General features: G+C 36.4%; 2 protein-coding genes across 4 annotated transcripts; both read left to right on the plus strand.

The window, feature by feature from the left end:
* Positions 1–1,736: 1,736 nt before the first annotated feature.
* Positions 1,737–20,231, plus strand: cpsf6 (cleavage and polyadenylation specific factor 6). Of its 2 annotated transcripts, XM_028448375.1 has the most exons (12): positions 1,737–1,846; positions 3,639–3,848; positions 3,988–4,091; positions 6,252–6,397; positions 8,326–8,469; positions 8,617–8,793; positions 9,415–9,522; positions 10,054–10,543; positions 10,699–10,814; positions 10,906–11,059; positions 11,742–11,940; positions 17,867–20,231. In XM_028448375.1, exons 1-11 carry the CDS (start codon positions 1,787–1,789, stop codon positions 11,926–11,928), a joined length of 1,896 nt encoding a protein of 631 aa, XP_028304176.1. In that variant the 5' UTR covers positions 1,737–1,786; the 3' UTR covers positions 11,929–11,940; positions 17,867–20,231. The 2 variants fall into 2 exon arrangements, with proteins under 2 accessions (XP_028304176.1, XP_028304178.1); XM_028448377.1 differs by lacking the exon at positions 8,326–8,469.
* Positions 11,810–24,819, plus strand: yeats4 (YEATS domain containing 4). Of its 2 annotated transcripts, none has more exons than XM_028448396.1 (7): positions 11,810–11,940; positions 22,144–22,263; positions 22,346–22,412; positions 23,065–23,159; positions 23,269–23,358; positions 24,240–24,327; positions 24,404–24,819. In XM_028448396.1, the coding sequence occupies exons 1-7, from the start codon at positions 11,935–11,937 to the stop codon at positions 24,571–24,573; spliced, it is 636 nt and encodes a 211-aa protein (XP_028304197.1). In that variant the 5' UTR covers positions 11,810–11,934; the 3' UTR covers positions 24,574–24,819. The 2 variants fall into 2 exon arrangements, with proteins under 2 accessions (XP_028304197.1, XP_028304196.1); XM_028448395.1 differs by lacking the exon at positions 11,810–11,940 and adding an exon at positions 20,641–21,194 and having other exon boundaries at positions 24,404–24,814.
* Positions 24,820–25,401: the final 582 nt, after the last annotated feature.

Here is a 25,401-nt window from a genome sequence, read left to right on the forward strand (position 1 = left end):
ATTTAGATTTTGATATTTATATTTCCCCAAAGATCATCTACATTTACAAAGACTCCAAAATGTATTTTTTTTTATGAATAATGAAAAAGTATTTAGCAAAAATAATTGCAGGTATGTTTTCATTATCAGTTACAGTCAAGCATTTTACGGCATTGTGAGCTCAATATAGGAAACATCTAAAATATGTGTTTGTGTAGGACAGTCTGAAGTTTGGTGTCAAGTGAGCAAAACTTGAAAAAGGAGATAAACTTAATAAGTTTTAAAGATTTTGAAAAAATATATAGTGTTCAAATGATTCTCACGTATCGGGGCTACATTTTGGGGAAAGTTGCTAATCTTTAGCGCATACAGTATGGTTGATTTGTTGTGAATTATTCACTTTAGAGGTTAGCTGTAGCGCTATGGAGGACCAACTGTGCTATAATTAAAAATAGCTCAATAAGTGCTTTTTTGGAAAATAAATAAAAATAGATCAATAAGTGCTTTTTTGGAGAAAAAAAAATGCACTTATCAAGTAATTGAAATTTGATTTTGTGCATTATTTTTCTCATTTTGTCTCTCATAGTTGAGGTATACCTATGATGATAATTACAACCCTCTCTCATCTTTTTAAGTGGGAGAACTTGGACAATTGGTGTCTGACTAAATACTTTTTTGCCTCACTGTATATTTATAGTTAATAAGTCATGGTATGTATATACAGTATATATACCATGACTAAATGACTCAGTGCCTACATACTGTATATACGCCATAAATAAATAACTTAAGATTCAAGATCCAAAGTGTTTATTTTCATGTGAACTATAAGGAAACATTTGTCACTGTACAATGAAATTATTTCACTTCACTGTCCACACTGGATATCGCAAAGAAAAAGAAAAAAAAAAGGATAATAAGAATAATAATGATAATAATTTTAAAATTAATTAAAATATATATGCATTTGTTGTGGTTTCAACAATGTTTTTCAGGAAATTATATCTAATGACATTTTTCTGTTCCTGAGATAAATATTTCCTTGACATACAATATATATATAAATATTTATATTGTTTTGGTTTTTTTTAAATAAAAAGACAAAATGACATTACGGGAATATATAAGTCCATCAGTAACTGTACTTGAGGGCAAAATCGAAAAGATAGAAAAATCACATATAAATACTAGGGGTGTCCCGATCTGATTATGATATTGGTCCGATGTCAGCCAGAAAAATGTAAAATCTCAGATATACTGTATATTATATTGTATTTGTTCAATTGTAGAATACTGTAGATATTATGTTAAAGGTCAAAATTTATGTAATTAATTGGTTAATAATAAATGTGTCAGTTTTTCTCATACCTACTGTTGTTGACTATTGTTGTCTGTTTGAGTAACATCACTCGATCAAGCCTTTTCTAACATTCCACACTAGAAATTAAGTAATAAAAGTATGTATGATTTGTGCTGATATCGTATTGTATCGTTATTGACCAATACCCAAGGCTGCATTATCGGTATCGTATCGGAAGGGGGAACAAAAATAAACAACAAAAAACAAAAGTTGTATCGGGACATCCCTAATAGATAATAGCCAAATACATGCCATTATTGTTATTTATGCATGTTTAATTATGGCAGAGTTGGTCGTTCACTACATGCTTGTTTTAATGTCATGTAATGAGGTAATGTGGTTTGCTGTATTATCTAGAACCACCAGCAGGGGCGCTGCTCTCCACTCTGAGCCTCATTGTTTGCTGTTTGTGCCTCGCTCTGTGAGGCAGCAGCGGGTCAGAAGAAAATGGCGGACGGTGTGGATCACATCGACATTTACGCCGACGTAGAGGAGGAATTTAACCAGGTAATATACAACTTATATCGTATTTTCTTACAGTTTCTGGTGTGCCATTCATTTTTACAACCTCCTCAGTATTAGTTAGCGGCTAATGGTGCGTCCACGAAACGTGTAAGAGCGTTTCCTCCATGCAGGCCTTTAATGCAACACCATGTCTGGATCCTGCAGGCTCCACCGACGCCTTTTATTATCGAGGTTTCAACACGACGTTGAATATTAAACTCAGTTCATGTGCACAGTGCGCATATCTATTTGTGCATTCGATTATTTATCGTAAACATTGACAGCTGCTTTGCTCGTGTTTACAGTGAAAGGCCTTGGCGTGGCCTGCCATGGCGCGCTCGAGGACAAATAAACAACCACAATCAATAGGAGCTCAGAAACAGCTGTGTTGGCATATTTAGAGTTTAAAAACACGGGTTTGATTTTTGCTTCCCCTGTACGGTCAATAAAATACATATTTGTTTATTGAGAGAATCAAATTAAATGTAAAATATTACATTAACCAAAGTGTTTTAAGAGAGCTAAACTGCACACAATGATAACAGCATTAATAATAAGAGTTGTGCTCTTTAGCTTGTTGGTGTTTTGAAACTATTCGTCTCCTTCTAATCAAGTGACTGCGTGTCCAATCTAACCAACTGTGTTCAACTGAAGTGAAATGGCTGAGAGAATTAAAGGCACAGGGGTCTGCGCATGCGCAACACTCGTTGCACATGCGCAGAGGCCTGTTTTCCTCGTGCACATTTCTGTTTACAAGTTGGAGTCGGCATGCTCATACAAGCTTACCTTCCAAAAGAAGATTCGCACTTTTCCCACTATGTCAGATAATGGCGCAGCGGATCAAAAAACTCAGGTTCAGATCGTGTCACGCTCCGAGTTTACTTTCGTACTGACATTATTACCTTAACTCTGATCCTAACTCTAACATAATCCAATAAACAAATGAAATGTGTGTCCGTTCACTTTGAAAACACATACAATACATTTTTTTCCCGGTAGTGAGCGCATATAAAATGTGAACTCGGACCATGACACCGGATTGGATCAGCAGGGGGGAAAAAAAGACAAAACAAATAACTTTGCTCTCCATTTATTTTGTAGAACATGTAGTGCAACATTTTTCTGCCCATTAAATACAAACAATAGTTACTAGAGGTGTCAATCCAATGTTTAAATAAAACTTTAATCATATAAAAACAAATTAAAGTGCAATATAAGGCACGACACCTTCATCCTTTAAACAGGTAAGTGTATGGAAAAAAAAATAAGGCATGACACCTTTTTTAAACATGGAGAGTGAATTAAAACGAGCCTATGCCCACATCATCAAAAAAGAATGAAAGAAGGAAAAGAAACGCGCACAGAGCTGTTCCTTTCTTTCTGTGTGTGTGTCTGTCTGTCTGTCTTCCTTCAACGCTCACGCAATCACACACACATACACAACCAGGAGCGTGAACCACATGCGCGGGTACGCTCACTCTCAGTTGCGCGCGCACACAGACGTCACAAATGGAACAGACTTCATTGAGGCATTACTAATGATTTTTTTTTCGTCAACCGATTCGCGGACCACGTGCGTGCTGAACCGTGGAGAGAGAGCCGTCCGGGTTAATGATGATCCGTTTCACCACATAATATATTTATTTTATATAGCCCTTAAAAAAACTCAGTTTACAGATGATCCAAAGAAAAGAGTACATTTCATAATGAAAGTTTAAAGAGCCATTGTAAACTGTAATCTAAATAATTTTATGACTCACGGGGCTAAACTATCCTGTATTTGGTCTTCAAACAGGAAGCGGACTATCCAGTCCACGAGCAGATTGACCTGTACGACGATGTAATATCTCCATCAGCCAACAATGGTGATGCTCCAGAGGACCGTGACTACCTGGACACTTTGCCTGTACCTGGAAGCAATGAAGGAGGGAAGAGTGCCCCACCAAGTGCAGTGTACAACTACACAGGCAAAAGAATTGCCCTCTACATTGGAAATCTTACTTGGGTGTGTTTTGATTATTTGTTTGCTATTTCTCATAGATGTTCACCAAACTAAATGTGGCCTCACAAGCTTTAGGCTGTTTGAAAACTGCATAATTATCAGTTTAGCATCACTAACAGTGCTGGTTTGTATTTTCTTGCAGTGGACAACGGATGAGGACCTTACAGAAGCAATTAGGTCGATAGGCATCTCAGATGTGCTGGAGATCAAGTTTTTTGAAAACCGAGCAAATGGCCAATCAAAAGGGTGAGATCTTTGAGATGTTTTGGATGTGCTTATCAATAGGGTTGGGCACGAGAACCAGTTCCTAACGTCCACTTCCGGAACCGTTACAAAGATGTTTGAATTTTGATTCTTTTTTTGATTCCTAAATGCCTGTGTCTGTCTGTCTGTGTGTCTCTCTCTGTCGGTCGAATTCCACATATATTAATATACACACACATGCGTCCGGTTATACAAGAACATATATATATATATATATATATACACACACACACACACAGTACATGTACACAAACACCTACATGTGTATATATTCATGCATGAATGGGCAGACTATATATACATACATGTAATGGGACTATGGGGGCTGGAGGTCATTAGAGTTCCTTTTCCTGTCACAGCAGTCAATTAATCTTGCTGCCGTGTTTGCACATTGCTGGACTTCCCCGAGCAGGTAGGATAGTTTGTGGATGTCAGACAGGTTCTGAAAGTCTTTGTGGGGGTGTGAGATCAGGGGGAAGTAAGTCTCGCTCTCGCTCTCTCTCTCTGTTTGGTTTGATTTCAGTTTGGACCGCAGAAGAGAGATAGGAACTAATCACCGGTAAAAAGCCCAGTAAAACTTCAGAAAACAATCACCAGGAATAAATATTAGCTCCCTGGTAAAGATCGTTGCTCTAACCACTGGTAAAATGATAAACTGGTAATATTACAGTCTGTGCACGCAGTATGGGAACGCATTTACTTCGCCTCCGGGTCCTAATGCCAGCTCGTGAAACCTGTTTAGTTTATCCTGGTCGGTGTGTGTTTAATAAGTCTGTGTGAAAGTTTTCATGTTTATGCTTCTGTTCATCCACTCTTTTCATTATATCCATGCCTTTTAAGGCTCTTATTAAATAGTCTAGGCTGGAGTCCGGACCGCCGCCATCTTGGATTATGTCGTCACCAACGCGCCATTGCACAAGCGCAGAACAACCCAAATTAACTTTTGACACGTGCACTCCATACAACTATTACAACATAAACAATTCACACATTTACCCCTTTATATAAAACATATAAATTATGTATACAATTTATATATGTACATAAAGAAAAAAAAATACTTGGTGTACTTTTACTTTAATCAACAGATTTAAGGATTCAAAAATGTCCAAATTTTCCACCGCTCTTTTGTCTTAGACTCCATGTAAAGAGGTCTTATATTAGTCTATTTTCTTTTTAAAAGTGGTGCAATATTTGTGGTTTTAGCCTTTAGTTAAATTCATGTATATATTATCTTCCCTATAATATGAACAAGTTCACAATATAACTATTTTTTACAATAATAATCTTTCTCAACAAGAACTGTTGATTGATTTGTCACATGACTGTTCCAGGGTTTGAGGTTGTTTTATTTAGTTTCACATCTACCTGTAGCTCTTTGTTTTTTAGACTGCTGACAACTTGTTTGTAGTGTTATTTCAGCAAGTTTCACTTTTACAATTACAGTTGGGGAACTTTGTAATTGAATATCCTAGTTATATTACAGCAACCAAATTAAACCGTATCAACTAAGTGAATTAATAAAAATGGCATGTGTAAAGGCTTTTTCAAATGAAAAAAAAATATCCTGTAAAATCTTTTTTCTGTTGACCTGCACAACTCAAAGAATCGGAATTGAGAATCGTTTAGAACAGGAATCGAAATCGAGAACCGGAATCACAATCGTTAAAATCCAAACAATGCCCAACCCTACTTATCAAATAATAATAATAGTTAAAATAAACTCACATTTATTTTCATCTGACAGCGAAGTCATAATAACAAGTTGCAGTTCAGAAAAATGTACAAATGATTTATCTTTGAAAAGTGCAGAAATGAAGGAGAATGTAAATCTCACATGATGTTTTTGTTTTGTTCTTCCTAATAGCTCGATTGGAGTATTTATTTGTTTTATCAATTTAATTTATTTCATTAGATTTTGTAGTTGTTAGTGGTGTAGAATGTGGGTAGGACTTGACAAGCATAGGCTTCTTCTTATCCCTGGTTGAACGAATCCAATGTGTATTGAAATTGAAGAGATTTCTGTTGATTTTTTTTGTTTTCATCCATTTCTTTGTCTATTCGAAATAAATAAACCTGAACCTAAACAGTTTGTGATAGAAATGTCTTTGCACATATTTACCTATTGCTTTTACATTTTAGGTTTGCCCTGGTGTGTGTTGGCTCTGAGTCATCTTCAAGAAAGTTAATGGATCTGCTCTCAAAGCGGGAGCTTCATGGTCAAAATCCAATCGTTACACCATGCAACAAACAGTCACTCAGCCAGTTTGAGATGCAGTCACGTAAAAGTAAGTAGAGCAAGTCCTTGTTAATGCATTTAAGGTTTTATTTTCTGAAGTGTTGAAGTGTTTTTGCGCATAGACATGTCAGTTATTACCATCAGTGTATGTACTCTACAGCACATGTGTCAAACTCAAAGCCTGGGGGCCAAATCCAGCCCTTTAGAGCAGGGGTCCCCAGTCCTGGTCCTCAAGGGCCACTATCCAGCATGTTTTAGATGTTTCCCTCTTCCAACACACCTGATTCAAATGATGAACTCATCATCAAGCTCTGCAGAAGCCTGATAACTATCCTGGTCATTTCAATCAGGTGTGTTGGAAGAGGGAAACATCTAAAACATGCTGGATAGTTGCCCTTGAGGACCAGGATTGGGGACCCCTACTTTAGAGCATCAAATTTGGCCCACACAATTAGGAAAAAACATGAAACATTTTGTAAATTATGAACTAAATAACTCAGTTACAGATATTTCACCTCTTTCATATACAAAAATTCAATTAAAATCCACAATATTTGCAGAGCTCAGTAATTTTTTTTAAATCTGGAATTGTTGAAATAACTCAATTTTTCTCAAATTATTCCTTGAAACTTCCCCAAATTCCCAAAATCAGGTAAATTTAAGTGAAGATCCTGCAGGGACCAATATACTCATGTTTTATTATTGATACGCGGAAGTGCAAACCAGGGCACATTAATGTTCAATTTCCTATTTTTCCCATCTAAAATTTGTGGCCCACTTATGCTCAAACTGGTCCATATTTGGCCCATGAACTAAAGTGAGTTTGACACCCCTGCTCTACAGTATAAAATACACATTCTGCGAGCAAGTTCATCCATTGTTTATACATTTTATGCAACTTTTAAGTAGGGATGGGAATAGAAAATCACTTAGCAGTGTTTCAATTCCTTGGAATTATCAGTTCCCGTGTGTGGGAATAACGTCACCCCGCACGGTGCGTAGCTTTGGCAAGTTAGGCAACGTGCGTGGTGACGTCATTCAGCAGTGCAGCCAGCAGAAAACATGGCAAACGCTTGAAAATTTGGTTACATTTCACGAGAAAGGATGACAGGGTTGGGGTCAATTATAATTGTAATTGATTATTTTGGCGTAATTCTAATTTTAAAAATCTGTTGCTATTGTAAATTAGTTCAGGTAATTGACTTTGTAATTGTAATTGCCATGAAAATCTTCAAAAATTGGTCATTATAATTTAACGCAAAACTGGGGAACCATGTTACAGTTCTAAGTACAGTTCTACACATGTAGTTAACAATTGTTCAAATGTGTTTTAACCATTAAAAAATAAATTGAAATCAAGAGGTATATTGGCACAAAAAATGCTAAGGAACCCACACCAAAAATATTAAAACCTATATTTTCATTGATTATGAAGCCTAACACAGTAATCAATAGAAATTAGATCATAGATACTTGTTTTTAGTGTATTTTACAGCTGATTTAGGACCTGTTATCAAAGAAATGCTAACAGAAAGCTAACCAGCACAGTAATTGTGATTATTCATATTTGACTTTCTGAGGATACAAAAATAATAGTAATTTAATTGTAATTGGAAACAATGCTGGTAACTGTAACCGTAATGAAAATGTAATTGAACATGGGTGATTGAAAACGTAATTGTAACTGAAAAGCGTAATTGACCCCAACCCTGCAGAGCAAGTTGCAATACTAACAAAGTGGCTATTTCAAAAGTAGGAAATACAACCAATATGCAGAAACATTTGGATCTGCCTAGCAGTGTATCTCAACCCAGCAGTAGTGGCAAAGTTAGCACGACCTCTGCTGTTCATACTGCATCTAGTAACTAATTAACTCACTAACACTGCCTGTCATGTTAGCGCCATGTGCCTGATTGTAAAACCTGTTTTTACTAAATGTTAACGTTAAATGAATGCCTTTTCATGCATTTCGTTTAGATGACCATGACGATGGACAGAGTCTGACTGGCTCAGAGGCTGGCAGTACTCGCTCCAATTCACGTCGTCGGCCTCTAGCTTCTCCTTTCTCCGAGGCAGGGAAGAGTAAAATGACAGGCCAGGATAGACGAATGTCACCGAGCAGTGAGTCACCAAGTTTGTGTGATTGATAATCGACCTGAATCGTTAAGCAGAAACAAAAATGGATTCGGAATCGTAAAAATCTTATCAATTCCCATCCCTACTCATAAGTTACAGTTTCGACTCCGATATAATTTTGTTTTCTTTCAGGTACTCAGTCAGGCCAGATGTCTGGGGAAGGTAAAGCCGGACCTCCTGGATCTGGTTCCAGGGGTAATTACCCCATGGGCAGCCGAGGCAGGGGCAGATTTCCTGGACCACCTGGTCCTGGATCAGATCGATTTTCTGGTCCTGGCGGGCCTGGAGGACCACCACCACACTTCCCAGGTATGTTTGTTAGTAATGCTTGACCTTTACCAGTGGAGAGCCACACGGCTAATTTGGCTGCTAATATTCAAGAATCAATAGTTACCTAAATATTTTGTCACTACTCACTTTATTAAATACAAGATGTGACGATTACTGTAGTAGGAATAAATAAACGTATGAATGGGTCTGTAACTTCGCTTTATATTTTTCTTTTTTGTAAATAAAGAGACAACTGTATGAACAGCTCAGGTTCTATATATATATATAAAATTATTTTTAACTTGTTTATTAAGTTCATCTCAGGCTGACACGGTGGACACTATACAGACACTACTACAGCTCACACCTGCATAAATGAGACCAACTCTTTTCTAAGAGCATTTCAAACTAAAAGGATTAATTTCATGGCTTCTGTAAGGCCTCCTCATACTCAACATGACTTGGAAATGATTGTGCCTTAAAAGCTCTTTCCTCAAAATGATACATATACAACAAATTTGCCAAGATTTTATTGATTTTGGATTTTCTTACATACATAACTATTTAGTAAAAATGTTAGTACACAACTTTTTTCACATTTCATCCTCATTTTGCTTGAATAGATTTTCATTGTAATTGGTTTGTTTTCTTCCCACTTAGGATCGGGGATGAGACCAGATATGATTAGACACCAAGACGGCCCCCTGATGGAAATGAATTTCAATCCCTTCCCGCCGGGTGGCAGGAACGGGAGCTGGCGAGACAGAGGTAAAGGACCTTAAATGATCTGATTTGATTAAACGCATCTTTCCCTGAGCTTAAACTGATGTTTAAAAAGGGAAAAATGTGTCCATGAAGTGTGTGATATGTTGACATTTTTTTGAGCAGTGAAGTTGATGAGCCAATTCCTTAACGCACATGGTTTTCAATATCAATTTTTGGTCTATCCCTGAATTTTTACCTCTGAGATTTATACCAAAATGTGTTCACGTAACCAATACAATATTTCTTTCAAGGCTTTTTAGAATTCGGTTTTTTTTTTGGCAAAGAAGAATGTTTGCTAGTTGTTTGGGGAGGCAGATTTCGGAAACCTTTCCCATGTGAAATGAAATATATATATATATATATATATCTTTTTTAAATGCTGGCCTGACACAGTATGCCTTGTGAGTTATCATGTTCTGGTAATTTTTTTCCCCAATGTCTTGCATTAAGTCGTGTCATTCTATGACTCTTTATAAATGTTTGATCAACATAATTTCTCCTCTTTTCTTTCTTACATTTCTACTTGTTTTTCAGGTATGCAGGGGCCACCTCGTCTCCCTCCCGGTCCACCTGGTCCTCCAGGCCCCCCAGGTCCTCCACTTCCTGGCCAGGGGCTCCTCCCACCTCTACCCGGTCCTCCTAGTCGAGGTGACAGGCTTCCGCCCCCTGTTATATTCCCTGGTCATTTGGGCCAGCCCCCACTGGGACCTTTACCTCCCGGCCCACCGCCTCCAGGTTATGGCCCTCCTCCTGGTCCCCCACCCCCACAACAAGGCCCACCACCACCGGGACCTTTTCCACCCCGTCCCCCAGGTCCCATTGGCCCCCCGTTGGCTTTGGCTCCTCCTCCACACCTATCCGGGCCTCCACCAGGTGGTCCACCACCTGCCCCTCATGTGAACCCTGCCTTCTTCCCCCCACCTGGGAACAGCATGCCCCCCAACGATGGCCGAGGACCCCCAGGACCAAACGACCCCTACGGTCGGCCGCCACCATATGAGCGAGACTACGGTCCTGGAGGCCGGTAAGATTTTTAATCTTAAATATATCATCATATGTGAACAAAAGTTGGATAGTGGTATTTTGTACAAATCAAAATGTTTTACAAATTCTAAACTTAAAATAGTAATGTATTCAAGTAACTAAAATTTAAAGGGATTATTTCTTGTTCTTTGATAGTGACATGGACTCATCACGGGCACCTTTGAGTGAAGCAGAGTTTGAGGAGATAATGAACAGGAACAGAGCAATCTCTTCCAGTGCCATATCAAGAGCTGTATCAGATGCCAGTGCAGGTAAATCAAAATCATGCTTCATTTACAATGCAAATATATCAATAGCTTTTATGAGTATGAAGTTTCTGTCTGTCTTTGCTTTTTTCCCTAGCTGATTATGGCAGTGCTATAGAGACATTGGTGACGGCCATCAGTCTAATTAAGCAGTCCAAAGTGTCGGCAGACGACCGCTGTAAGGTCCTCATCAGCTCACTGCAGGACTGTCTACACGGCATCGAGTCCAAAAGTTACGGGTCTGCCGCCAGGTAAGTGTCCACTTAAACTTGAAGGTCTCACATTAAGGTTTAATATTCTGGTATTTGAGGTAAGGCTCCGCCCAAAATTTATATTTCGATATATTTTCACAAAATGGCGATATAAATCTCGATAATTTTAATTCAAATAAAGTCTTACTAGAAAGACAAGTCATGGGTAAATTTGCTGTTGTAAAATGCCACACAGGCTAAAATAACATCACAGTGCTTAAAAAAACTTGTGCGTGTATCACAAGCATAAGAAACTAGTGGCGCCAAAAGTAAATGTTTACTACAAAAAAACACAAATTAACAGAGAAATATACAGAAGAACAACACAAATATTTAACAGGATAATAAAATACACAAAAAGAGGAAAAAAAATGCACAATAATACCCAAAAAATATACTAACAACTCAGAAAGGCTTCCAAAATTACCGAAAAATACACAAAAGGACAACAAAATTCACAAAAGGAGGAACTGTTGTGAGAAGTAGTGATAGCAGCGTCACCTAAAATTAGTTTTTTCATACAAAATAAGCAATAAAATAAAAAAATATTGATATAGGCGATATTGAATTTTTTTTATATCGCCAAAGTAGAAAACTCGATATATCTTGAATCTTGATATATTGCCCAGGACTAATTTGAGCTGTATAGCTAGAATTTGAGAGGTTTTTTTGTATCTGCCAGACGAGAACGTTCTCGGGAACGGGACCACAGCCGCTCTCGGGAAAAGAGTCGACGCCACAAGTCTCGCAGTCGTGACCGTCACGAGGACTACTACAGAGAGCGCAGCAGGGAGCGAGATCGCCACCGAGAGAGAGATCGTGACCGAGATCGTGAGAGAGAGCGAGAGAGGGAGTACCGGCACCGCTAACAGTGGATGGAGGTAGGTTCGCTATATGTGTGTGTTTGGCCATCATCGCTTTGTTTTTCTATTAACAGAGGCAGCCCCAGTACTGGGAACAGCAAAGCACCAGTGTTGAGTTTTAAATGCCTTTCTGGTGGTAGCCACATCTTCTATGACTGTAGCTCAAGATAACAACCAAAAGTTGAATTATTCTAGTGCTTTAATGCAGATGTTATAAAAACAACACATAAAAAAGGCTTTCAAAACTCATTGGCTGAAGGTAAGTCAAAGGTAAGTTGGCTTTCATTTATGCCCTCTGATTAATCATCCCTTTAACTTTACAAATCATTGAAAGTTTATAGAATACTCATGATTACTGTTCTTTAATATTTTTATTATTAATACTTTTATCTGATTTATTTGTTTATTTTTTGCAGTCTTATATATTCACAATCAGTGGAAATTGACTTTATGGCTGCATCAGATAAATGTTAGTGTACAGTCTATAGTAGTGTGTGACTTCGTGTGATTTGTTAAATAATGATAATCCTTAATAATCCGCATGCACCTCTGCATATTTTTTGTGGTGAGACTGCACGTGTGCCTTCTAAGCAGTTGAAAATTGAAAGAAGCAAAGCCAGGAAACAGACCAGATAATTAAATAGATATTATCACCCTCCTGTAGACAAAATATTTTTTTTAATTGGCTTTTATTATCATGACAGTTTTTGCAGTTTATAAATGCCATAGCACTTCCAGTCTTTTTTTACACTGTTCAACACAGTTCATGTGTCAGCACTTTTTCACTTGCACTTTGTTTCATACATACGCAGCAGCATTTTTGCAATACCTTTCTAGTCAAATAGTTCAATCTATGAACACTTGTAATATTTGACTCAAAAAATAAAATCTTGAATTTGTTTGATCTGCCTGAGGGTGAATTCAGAAATTCTCCTTTAATAAAACAGTTCCCTTTGTTGTTGCGTAATGTTGGCACTTAAGTTTAGAATATTGGTATGTTGTCAAAAAGTAGAGGGAAGGTTGATGTGCCTTGTGTTTTGAACGTGAATAAAAAGATGATAGAAATGGATGTAATAGCTAGTGTGGTGACTTGACAAAAGTCCTGAGAAATGATCACAATGAGTCACTTTTTTTTTTCCCAACTTTGTATTTTGTATTACACTGTTGGTCTTTACTGACATTTATTTTTCATAGTCTGTTTTTGCTATTAATAATAATGTATTGGATTTATATAGCGCCTTTCTTTGGTGACTTAAAGCGCTTTACATGGCATTATTCTTTCACTTCACTTCAGCCACAGTTATAAGGCAACATATTCTTACAGTAGTCACTACTGGCCAATGTTATCACTCCCAACTACTTATGTGTGATCGTGCAGCTTAGGTTTTTTTGTTAAATATGAGGAAAAAGCAAACATTATTATCAAGGAATGCAAAGCTTTTTTTCTGTAGAGGAAGTTATGTTGAAAGATGATGTAATAGTACATAGATTCATAAAAGCTGTGCATAAACTGCAAAATGAACAATGCTTTTCTATCACATTCACGATTGTATACCCATTACTTGACTTGTTACTCACTGGAAGTCTGCAATCTTAATTTGGCATGAGATTCTAGAATGTATGTGAGTTCTCTTTGGATGTTGTCGTGTTAGCTCATGTTTTGGATAGTTACAAGAAATGTAAATTGATGTGTTTTTGACAAAGACAGAAGTCCTTATGCCAATATTGCGACACTAGTTGAATTTACGTGTCAGGGTTTCATGAAAGCATTTTTGTAACTTTTGTGAGAAGATGCTTTTCTTCTTTCCTGTCCGATGTTTCATTAACATGTTACCTTGTGTCCAGTTCTGGGTGTAATCTGGTGTCGTAATGCTGTTAAGATTTATTCCTACACAAAACGAATTATTTTATTTTAGCATGTCTGTACGCTTTTTCTCCGACCATAATTATTAAATTATTGAGTTTTAGATGTGTCTTTAAGAAGGAAATCCTTAGCTATTGACTGTGATTAGGCCGTCATTTGTGTATTTTTACACAGTAAGTAGGTGTTTTTAGCTGCTGTTAGCACCACAGTGGTTAGCTGCTGTGGTGGCAAAGTCGTCCGGTTTTTTGCTGCAACATTAAGTTTTGTGTCCACCAAGAACCTCTTAACAATACCTGGTTGTTTCCATTTTTTTTTTTCTGTTAAACATTTCTGGAAACAAATGTATCAAGGCTTTACATTAAAAAAAAATGTAATCGAAAAACTGAAACACACATGGCTGTAATCACATAAGAGGTCCGTGGTCAGCACAAAGTCTGAAAATGCAAAGAAATGTTACTTTCTTTTTATTCGTGGCCAGCACATATTTTTACGTTTTTTTTTTTTAATGCATAATGAGATTTCAGAATAAAGTGCAGATCGTGTTGCTCTTGTGTCGAGAAATGCTAAATGTTTTTCTTGATGCTGTCTTTGCCTTGTGTTTGTTTGAGGCTGAAATATTTGGTCTAATATTTTAAGTGTTTCTAGTTGTTTGAATGCTGGTGAATTGCAGTTTTTTTCATGTCAGTTTTACTCATTTGAAGGTTAACGATTAGCATTAAGGTCATCGCTAAAACTTAAGACAGTATTGCCAAAAGTATTGAGACATCTCCCTTTAAATGCACTTTGAAACCCCACTGTTTATTGGTGGATTTGGACTGTTCTAGTTCTACATTGTCTGCTTTAAATCAATCCCAAGTCACTTTCGTGCATTCAAGTTCTTCTACCCCAAACTTCTTTTGTTTTATTAAAATTGATTTTCTTTCTAGAATGCAGCCATGTCAGAACAGTACACAGCGCAAAATTAGGAGCCTGAAATAGTTTTAGATGTTTGCAGAATACAGTCGGGCCAGTATCGTTTTCCACTGGATTGCTAAACAGAAGGATCTAAACACACTTGATCTCAAGCCCAGTCTCTCCAGCCAAGCTGTTTTAGCATTTGATGATGTATGGCCTGTATGCAGCTCAGCCTATGAACTGCACTCTTGTTTACACACTGTTCTTATACTTAACCTAGCATCAGTTGTTGGGTCTGTCCCAATACTTTTGGCAATGGCGTACTATAAATCGAGCTCAGAGACAAGGTTGGAGGTCTTTAAAGCTGATATCCGGAGTTTCTGAGAAACGTCTTGATGTCCCGCCCTAAACAGCCTCACTTCCTCCCGCTGGCTCTCCCAATCTACCAGAAGCCACGCCTCTATTATTAAGCACACGCATCGCAGAACATAACAAGGTCGCATTGATATAGGTCTATGGGTCAGGTAAGAGCCAAAATCATATTTACGGCCTTGTTTCCGTGCACAGTTCCGCATTCACTTTGATTGACAGTCTCAAAAACAGGAAGTCGAACCCGATTGGGACTTATATACATTGTGTATGAACGACCACCGGCAGTAGACCATAGTAAAAGACTAGTTAGGTATTTTTTCACATTTCAGAAGAATGATAGATAAACATACATTTCTCAGAAACTCCAGATATCAGCTTTAAGGTGCACATTTTTAAGTAATCTAAACACGTTTACAATGCTCTAATCATATCCAGTTCTGCCTTTTCTCTGGTCAAACTGATTATTTATTAGTAGAAATGCCAACGTAATGTTTTTCCACACGTGTGGTATAATCTGGATATTTAAAATGTGTAAGACGGCAAACATTTTGAATGTGAAAAATGCGTATAAATTTGGCAGCGATAAGTTACTGTATGATGGGCTGATCTGTAGAGTTTGTGTAGATACTTTGGCTTGTTTTATGCACTGTTTGGCTCATGTTTTACTCTGGCTAGTTCTATTTCTATGCTGTAATTTGCTGACTTTCGCACATTTCTGTGATTGTACAAACTTTGTCCATATTGAATCTATTTTGAACTCTGAAAGGAGGACTATCTACTGCATGCTACATGTAGATAAGTTATATGGTGAACCAGGATGGTTTCACAATTAACATAAAAGGAAAACGCCTTATAATGATACTTAAAACCATGGTGTTTTTTAAAGTTATTTGTGTAGTTAATGCTCAGCTTCAAGATTATTTAAGTGAGAATATATTTGAGGTTATTTCATTTAAGTGTCCACTTTTTGTTCAAAGATATGGAATCTAAATGGATTTTTGTGCTTACTAACTTGTACCTAGTGCACTGAATTCCACTGACAATATTTTATTATATAAGCAACAACATATTCTTTGCCTTTTACTGGGTGGTTAGTCGTACATGCATCTCTCTCTCTCTTTGATTAGTCGACATTTTGATTTAGCCTCATTTATGTTCTGTTTTTTAATATTGAACTTGCTTCTCTTAAGGAAATACATATAATTTTCAGTATTTACCAAAACAATGTGTAAATGATGAAGGTTATCAGTGTTTCTCTCCTGTATCTTATGCCAATGTGATTATTCAATGTTGAAACGTTTTGATCAAGTTGCACAGAATGCAGATCATTCAAGTTAAAAGCAACAGTGAAGGCAAAAAGTAATGAGTTAAAAAAAAAAAAAGATTTAAGAATCTCACTTTTTTGTTGATGAATGTCAAATTTGATATACAAGCTATAGTAAAGGATGGAATATGTAATTTTTACATGGATAATTGTGTTTTCATCAGTAACCTTATGTGCTTTTGAAAACCCTTAAATCTTTTTAAGTGTTAAAATGTATAAACCTTAAACACTGTTAATAGAAAGTTATTCTGTTGACAAGTTGCAAACTCATTTCTGTGTTAAATATTTTCCTTTTTTTAGTGTCAAAACAAATCTTCATGTACTATTTGTGTTCACTTTAAAGTAGTTTTGCTGACAGATGTTTCATTGTTTTGTTACATGTTCGTACTTGTATCTTTTATATAAATCTCGGTGTTCACATGTGCATGTCTTATCTGTGTCTTTGAACCAGAGTTGGGGTCAACACATTCAAATGATCAATTAATGCCAGAGAACATTTAGTGAGTGGCTCGCTATAAGTTGTTTTTGCTTAGTTAAAGCTGCAGTATGTATGTTTTTTTTTTTTTTTGTTTTTTTTTCTCATTCCGCGTGCAGTCTGTCCAACATACGGAGTCAGAGAGTGATAACAGATGGGATAAATCACATGTAAAACTAAGAGAAACAAATCCAAGGTGGAGAGAACATGCATAGTTAAATTACGGTCTGGATGTGGAGTGTCTGTCTGCTCTGCTGGGATCAGGAGGTGGAGGAGAGGCTGTGAGCCTCTTACTCTCCTCACAGCAGGGATTGTCTCTAAATCATCAGAAAACTCTCCAATAACACAAGATAAAGTCCCAACATGTGTCACTACTCTCTTATGAGAAAAAAGCTGCAAAGAGCTCCACAGATCTGCGCGTTCATGAGGATACTGGTGTAAGACGATAGGTTTCAAAACAGGGAGGGGTTGGTAGTTGTTTCTGTACAAGTGTCACGATTCTACATACTGCAGCTTTAATATCACAAGTTTTCCTGAAGTGATGCATGAAATGCTGACACTTGTGAAGGGCCATTTTAAGTCAAATTAAGATTCAGGACATTGGTGGCCCAGTGGTTAAGGATGCGGGCTTGTAACCGGAGGGTCACTGGTTCAAATCTCACCTGGGCCATCACTGTGGGATGTTGAGCAAGTCCCGTAACCCTAACTGCTCCCTGAATGAGTGATAGATCAAATGCAGAGAACAAATTCTGTGTATGTACCTGTACATATGATGAAAAGGCTTTATTATTATTAAATCAAGCTCCTCATTCATGAAATTGATTCTTTTTTTTTTTCCAACTTTGAGCTCATCATGTACAGAGTTGGATAAAGTATTTTCTCTGTTTGTTTTGAACCCACCCCTGGTCAGCACTTTCTGTATGTGTAGTGTAGAGATGTAATGGTGAGTGGGGGGAGTGTTCACTGATGGGCTGGCCCAAAACCAAACTCCACACTTCATTTTGACACCTTTCAGCTCATCGCGGTTCAAGGACAGAGGAAGGAAATGGAGGAACACTTTCTGCACACCACTTCCTGCCCGAACCTGCATGACCAGGACAGGATCGCAAGCAACATCTCTTCCTCCACCCCCTCCATTTGTCCTTCTCCTCTCCTTCTCCACCCATCCTTTTCTGTCTGTTCTCTGCCTGACTAAGAGCAGTGGATGGAACGCTCAAGACCTGTGTAAGCCTGTTATCAAAACATCTACACTCATAATGGAAGAAAAGAAACTTTACACGCAGCTCTTTTACTTTTACAATCTTTAATTTGACTTGAGAAAAAGCTTTTTTTTGTTTTTGCAACTTCACAATAAATTGGCCCACACGCTCCACGCAGTTAGAAAACACACACTTCACATCCTAATTTTATTGATTATTTCTTTGGCGCGCTGTACTGTGTCATTCAGTTTAGAGACCAGTTTTTATAGGCCACATTTGATGCTTTCAGCGTGGACCCCCTCCCCTCCTACTCATTCTCATCTTTTTTCATTATTAGTATGTTTGAAAATGTCTCTGCTTTTTTGATTAAATAATAGATGGTGTTGTAATAAAAATGTTATCTGAGGTAGACTGTATTTGGTGAATTCCTCCTTATATTTGTTCATTTACATAAACTGTATATTTTATACAGGAGATTATCTTTTTTATTGACTTCAATGACTTTAAGGCATTAGTTTGCCAACTTTTCATTTGTGTTGTTATTGTTTTGTTGTTTGTTTTTTGGTTATTTCATTCTGAGAGGTCAAATTTGTCCAAGGTAAGACTTTAGATTGATGTGCAGTGTCCACTGGTGCCTTGATATCTGGATTTTTGTAACTTTTGAAAAGACCTTTATATTGTGCACTGTAAACTTCAGCAGATGCAGACGGATGTCAACAGGGTCACATTTAGAGATTGTATAATGCAAACGCACTGTCCATCACCAAACTTGGCCAAATTAAGTGGTATTTGTTCTACAATTCTATTGTAAAAACAATGTTCACTACAATATTTAATGCTTACAATTTTACATCAAGGCCCTAAACTTTAGGTTTGCATTGTTTTTACACCAAACATGTTGAAACTATTAGTCGTTTCATCTTATACAAATGTAAATGTTTAAAAAAAAAAAAAAAAATCTGTTAATCATGTTTAATGTGAACAATGTTCTCCACTCGTGAAGTTAAGTGGTTTGTTAACGCCATCATGAATGTCTTGCATGTTGAATGTCTGAAAATAGTTTTTGTTTTTATTTTTGTATGTCCACTTTTTTATTTTCCTTTTTAAGGAGCATGTCTTAGAATGACATCTCTTAATCTGTTTTTGTTTGTCCTAACAAACTGAAGTGAACTCAGGTGTTTTTTATTTTTCTATGTTTGATTTATTTTTTTACAGTATGTTTTATTTTATTTTAAAAAAAAATACCAAAGAACTTTGAGGTCCTTTTGCTACTTTTTCACCATCCAATTTTCTGATGTAACTAATATGAGCAATAAGATTTTAACTTAAATCTGATCCTCTTAAAGGTGCTGTGTAAACGTTGAAAGAGTCCATTGAACACTGAGTTAATTGTTAGCCGTGGAACATTTTGGATTATCCTGGTGGGAAGAATCTGTGACAATTGTGGAAAATATTTTAAATGTGAAATGTATTTTTTTAAATGGGTAACGGCAAGCATTTTTAATTGTTTTTGGACTATTTCAGCATGTTTTTGAATGTTTTTTAAATATTTTTATTGTTGATCTAACTTGTAAAATGATATCGTTTTTAAAAAAAAAAAAAAATTTGCATTTAATGATCCTCAGACAATATTGATGCAAATACAGCGTTTAATGCTTTTTCTCCTAAACCATTCCATAAATAATTTGTACTGGTTGTAACTTCTTGAAGAAAAAAAAGTTAGTTTAGATTGATTTTGTTTTTTAGCAAATTGTTTTAAAATAAGGTTTACCAAGCTCGATCTGATCAAGTGTGTAGTTCCATGTCATGTGTTCCAGCTTCTTTCCACAGTGCTGAAGGTAAGTGTTGGCAGGTCTGCACGCTCAGCAAGTGAAGAAATGGAAATGACCAGTTTTTTAACAGTGAAACCATTTCCACAGAAGCCTTTAAAAAGGTATTTTCATATGTTTAGATTTGGCTGTGAACTGCAGGAGAGATGTTAACTGCTTTTAGAATTTGAATGAACACTAATTATTGACAAATGAACACGGTAAAACACTGTAGACCATGAATCACATCTATAGTTTGGATGGATGTATTTGTAAATGTGTGAGGAAACTTGAGAATACATTTGCGTCTACTTCATGTCTAGGTTTAGGCAATGTCACTTGACTTGAAATAAAATTTATTTTTTTATTTAAAGTTTTGTGATTCTTTTGATACATTTCAGGATTGCCTGCTGTGTTTGATTAAGTTGTACAAATACTGTTTTTAGTAAAATTTAAATGAAATAGATTCAGTTAACTAAGTTTAGAGGTATTATAATAACCTCTTGTATTAATTATTGCATTGTCTTTTGCCCGTCTGAGGTTTTTTTTAAACAATTGTTAACCGCTTGTAGTTTTTACATTAAAAAATTGTATATTTTTAGACGTTTTTAGGGTAGAATCAGACAGGTTTAAGCATTTTGAGCACTTGGAGGAATAAAAGATTTGAACATTGATTCCCAACGTGTAAAAATACTAAATTCCTAATGCAGAATTTTTGCATGCTGCTAAAATATTTGTCATTTTTTTTTTTTTTATTTGTTTTATATTTTGTGCTAATAATCAGGTTCAAATTCTATGGTTGTTTCAAACCTCTGAATTGAAAGGTTAAACTCGGAAAAATCAAAGATTTCAATGTTTTTTGTTTTTTTCTTCCCCATTACGTACTAATGCCGATATGCGACTTGACCGCTCATGTTGCTCCCCCTTTTTCTTATCCACAATATGCCGCTATAAACGCCATACAAATACGGCAAATGTGTTTTATTTTTCACGTTGACTCTCAATGACAAAAACATCAACAGACTTTGCTCTAAATGTTCAGGGAATCCTCTGTTTTGCACATCAGTCCCTCTACTAAACCGGAACCATAGTTCCCAAAGTATCCGTTCCGGTCACCTTAAAGCGCTGCACCAGTCACTTCCGGTGGTTTGTTTGTATGGCGGTGTTTAAACTGGAGAAACACTGCGGAGTTTTAGTGAATTAATTACCTATTTATCAGCTGGAGACTCGAGCGTTTACTTCACACATTACAACGTGATTAAAATCGCTCTGATAGTTTTGTAATATGTTTAAAAATATGACCGAATTCGGTCCAGATTCCGGGGGACGCGTTAAGGTAACAATGTGATATTTTAGTGCTCTTATTCTGTTCGTTTGAGGTTATTTACACTCACTAAACTCAGTTTACACCAAAGCGTGTGACTAAAATGCAACAATTATACATGTTTTGTGTATCTGCTGAATATTACTTTAGCAGTGTTTAGCTGTTTTGTGTGTAAATAATCACAGAAAATTATTCGTTAATCAGAAAATCGTTTTCCCAACAGTCTTATGTAAACTGACATCGATCTTTCCAAATTTCAATATTTGTAGTGAAATGTGAATAGTATGTTTCTCTCATTTTGGTTGTTTGTCATTACTTTGAGTGTTTTTGTAAATATTTCTAATTTTGTGTTTTTGGTTTTATTTTACAAACGTTCTATCATTTTGTATTTTTTTTTTTTATTTTATTTTGTGCGTGATTTTTTTGGAGTCGTTTTGTGTGTCATTTTGCATGATTTTTCAGTCCTGTGTTTTTGTAGTGTGTTTTGCAAGTAATTTTGGGGCATTTTTGTTCTCATTTCGTATTTTTACAGTTATTTTGTGTAATTTTTTTTCTTCTGTCGTCTTGTGTGTTTCGCTAATAATTTTGTGCGTTTTTCTTGTCATGTTGTTTATTTGTCTTGTTTTGGTGGATTTTTGTGTTTGTTTTTTTTTGATAATTTTTTAAAAATGATTTTCAGAACAGTACATAGCGTTGTGTGTTCTATACAGAGAGGGAAGATACTTGCATATACATGCAGAAATGTTAATGGGTCAAAGTAAAGCATGTAACATTAAGATAAGTCTGTTCTCGGTCATTACAACACAAGTATGCATTAAAGTAAAGTAAAATACACCCCATCCAGTCTGTACCCTTGTTTTTGTTTGTTGTTGTTGTGTTTACCTTGGGGGTTGCTCAAAGTTAGAATGGATTTATTACAAATCTGTCAGTAATCCCATGTACTTCTGTGTTCTCGCTGCAGGGAGTGACTATTGTGAAACCCATTGTTTTTGGAAATATTGCTCGTTACTTTGGGAAGAAGAGAGAAGAAGATGGACACACGCACCAGTGGACTGTGTATGTCAAGCCTTACATGAATGAGGTAAAACTGTTTAGTTTTACTCGTGTGACGTCATGGATGTCACTATTGGATGTAAATAAATACTCCCAATCTGTTCCTCCAGGATATGTCTGCTTATGTGAAGAAGATCCAGTTTAAACTGCACGAGAGCTACGGGAACCCTTTAAGAGGTGAGCTTTGTCTTCCTAAAGTCTTAGTTATTGCACACAGACACACACACACATTAAGGGTAATATCATTTTTGTTTAAGTTTTACTGACAATAGAAGAAGAAAAATAATAATACCATTGTTTTATGGGTAGAGATGAAGCATCCTTGTGTCTCACAATTTATTGCGACAAATGTTAACGTCACAATTACATTCAGCCAATTAAATAATCAGAAGAGTTAGAATATTTCATTAAAAAAACCTAAATAAACATTTAATATAGTATGTATTAGGATTATTTTATGGTCTACACCCGTACTGTGTGAAGGAGAGATTACGCCGCTCTTTCCTGGCTGCAGCTGTCAGTTTATAAACAGAACATTGTCACCCAATTCACTGACACTCAGCTAGTTTAGTGTGTATATGTATATATTCTGTTTTTATTGTGCAATGTCCTTTCTTGCAACATGTCTCCCCTCCCCTCGTTCTCTCTGTACTGTGTATAGGTCCATGTGTGTAATATATCTTCTATTTTTTATTATGCTGATTTGTTTCATTTAATGTTATTTATCTGCTGTTGAAACTGTAAAAATGTTCCCTTGTGGGACTAATAAAGGTGATCTTTACAGTCTGTATACTTTGATAATAACCTTCCTATGTGTTCTTTCCTCCAGTCGTCACTAAGCCTCCGTATGAGATCACAGAAACAGGCTGGGGAGAGTTTGAGATCATCATCAAGATCTTCTTTATTGATCCCAATGAGAGATCGGTAAGAGCTCCTTACCATAAGCGTTAGCTGTTCTCACATTATATAATATAGAGGTTAGAATTTGGGAACTTTTGAGCCATTTTCTTTTTTGTGTGTGTGTTTTATTTAGGTAACGCTGTACCATCTATTGAAGCTCTTCCAGTCTGACTCCAGTGCCATGCCTAAGAAGACAGTTGTCTCTGAATTTTATGATGAAATGGTACAAGTGGACATTTGTTTTAAATACTATTACTTTGTCGTTATTGTTGGGTACTGTCTCCTATTTTATTTTATTTTTTTAAATTTGTTTTTACACTTAATTTATTGCTGATTTAATGTGATGTTAATGTGAGCAGTAGAGATGGGCAATATGGACCAAAACTCAAAATGGCAATAAGACATACATTTCAATATTTTTAATTCAATTAAAAATAATTCAGGTTAAATTTGCTGATGTAAAATGCCACACAGACACATTTGTTAACAAACAGCTGCACAATATGTGTTACTTTTGGCTTTTTCTCCTGTAGGGGACAGCACGTGTGAGTGAGTTCTGTATTGTGGCTTTTTTTTTTTTTTTTTTTAACGGGAAGGTTTGTGTTAGGACGCACTCAGTGATCATCTAACTGAGCTTTTTATGCTGTTCTGAGAAGTAGCAAAAGCAGCGACTCCTAAAACGAGTATTTCATTACAAAATAATATAAACAGCGATATAGGCAATATTGTCATTTTCTCGTCAAAATACAAAACTCGCTATATTTGAAATCTCGATATATTGCCCAGCTCTAACATAATAGAATACACCTTTATAATCCCCAGAGGGGAAATTCATGTTTGCAGCAACACAGTATACTTGTATATAAGAGAGAGAGAGTAGGAACACAAATTAATATAAATACTAACATAGGACAATGGTGCAAAAGATGTAAACATACATAATTAGAAAAATAACAACAATAACAGAAAGGAAAAACAACAAATGTTGAGCCTATGTTTGAATTTTCCTTTAAGTCCCACAGTCACTACAGAGTCAGTGTGTTCCTGTTATTAATAATAACAGATAATGTGGATTTTTTTTCACCCTTCCGTGTCATTTTTCAGATCTTTCAGGATCCCACAGCCATGATGCAGCAGCTGCTGACCACGTCCAGACAACTCACTCTGGGAGCCTATAAACATGAGACAGAATGTAAGCATTGACCTGAAACTGGGCCTCGTACCACACAACAGAAACGCGTGTGTCTCATCTGTTTGTTTGTGTGCAGTCAGTGAGCTGGAACAGAAAACTAAAGAGAAACTGGAAACGGCGAAGAAGAGAACGAGTCAGGAGATCACAGAGCTGAAGGACAAACTGAAAGCTAGCAGAGAAACCATCAACCACCTGAAGGCAGAGATCAGGAAGCTGGAGGAGGACGGAGACCACAAGGATCATTGATGCATTTATTATTTAAAACTGCAGGTTTATATTGTCATAGTTTTTTTTTTTTTTACGTGTTGATCTTTTGTTGGGAGAGTTGTCATCATGGAGCAAATGTTTAATCGATATCCGTTGTTCTCTGTTTGATCATTGAGGATAGAAACATTTCCTGATTTGTTGTGCAGCTTTTGTGACGACATCCTTTGTGAGACTGTATTCTAACCACAACTAATATTTCTATTGAGAAAAAAATATTTTTTCAATATTTCCCATTTTGTGAGATTGCTAATTTTGTTGTAAATGTTTTTGCATGTTTTTTTTTTCCATCTTTTTATAAATAATAAATAATTTTTCAATGAGGTTTTTTGTGCGAGTGTTGTGGGAGATCATTTTGAGGTTCATGCCAAACTGGCTTAGTATATTAATAATGGTTAATTTTACTTTCAGGCCGCCCAAGAACATTTTACAATAAAAACAAAATAATAAAAACCGTGCAATACATTATAAAACAAAATAATACAAAAACAACAAAGTAGGAGGAGTTACGGAATGAGAAGAAACATTTAATTACAGGAAATGGTGAATTATGATTTGATTAAGTCTGGCGTGGTGAGTAAACACCATTACCTCCTAATGTGACACGGTTACTTTATCCGTTAATTTTGGTGTTATCATTTTTGGGAGCTCGTGGAACCTGGATATTGAGACGTCCGACAGTCCGTAAACGCGTCTAACGGGAAGTGTTGTAAGCGTCTGCTCTATGGTGCTTGATTCAATTGGTAACCATTTTAACTGGTGACGGTACCGGACAAAGCTGTAAGACACTGTAGTGTTGCTCATATCTCA

The sequence above is a fragment of the Gouania willdenowi genome, chromosome 6 (assembly GCF_900634775.1).
Source record: "Gouania willdenowi chromosome 6, fGouWil2.1, whole genome shotgun sequence".
Classification (NCBI taxonomy): Eukaryota; Metazoa; Chordata; class Actinopteri; order Blenniiformes; family Gobiesocidae; genus Gouania; species Gouania willdenowi.

Coding starts and splice junctions, on each gene's coding strand:
- cpsf6 (XM_028448375.1), top strand. CDS start 1,787: ATGGCGGACGGTGTGGATCACATCGACATTTACGCCGACGTAGAGGAG. Junction 8,794..9,414: donor ACCACCACCACACTTCCCAG/GTATGTTTGTTA, acceptor CTTCCCACTTAG/GATCGGGGATGAGACCAGAT. Junction 10,544..10,698: donor GACTACGGTCCTGGAGGCCG/GTAAGATTTTTA, acceptor GTTCTTTGATAG/TGACATGGACTCATCACGGG.
- yeats4 (XM_028448395.1), top strand. CDS start 21,144: ATGTTTAAAAATATGACCGAATTCGGTCCAGATTCCGGGGGACGCGTT. Junction 21,195..22,143: donor ATTCCGGGGGACGCGTTAAG/GTAACAATGTGA, acceptor TTCTCGCTGCAG/GGAGTGACTATTGTGAAACC. Junction 24,328..24,403: donor CTATAAACATGAGACAGAAT/GTAAGCATTGAC, acceptor GTTTGTGTGCAG/TCAGTGAGCTGGAACAGAAA.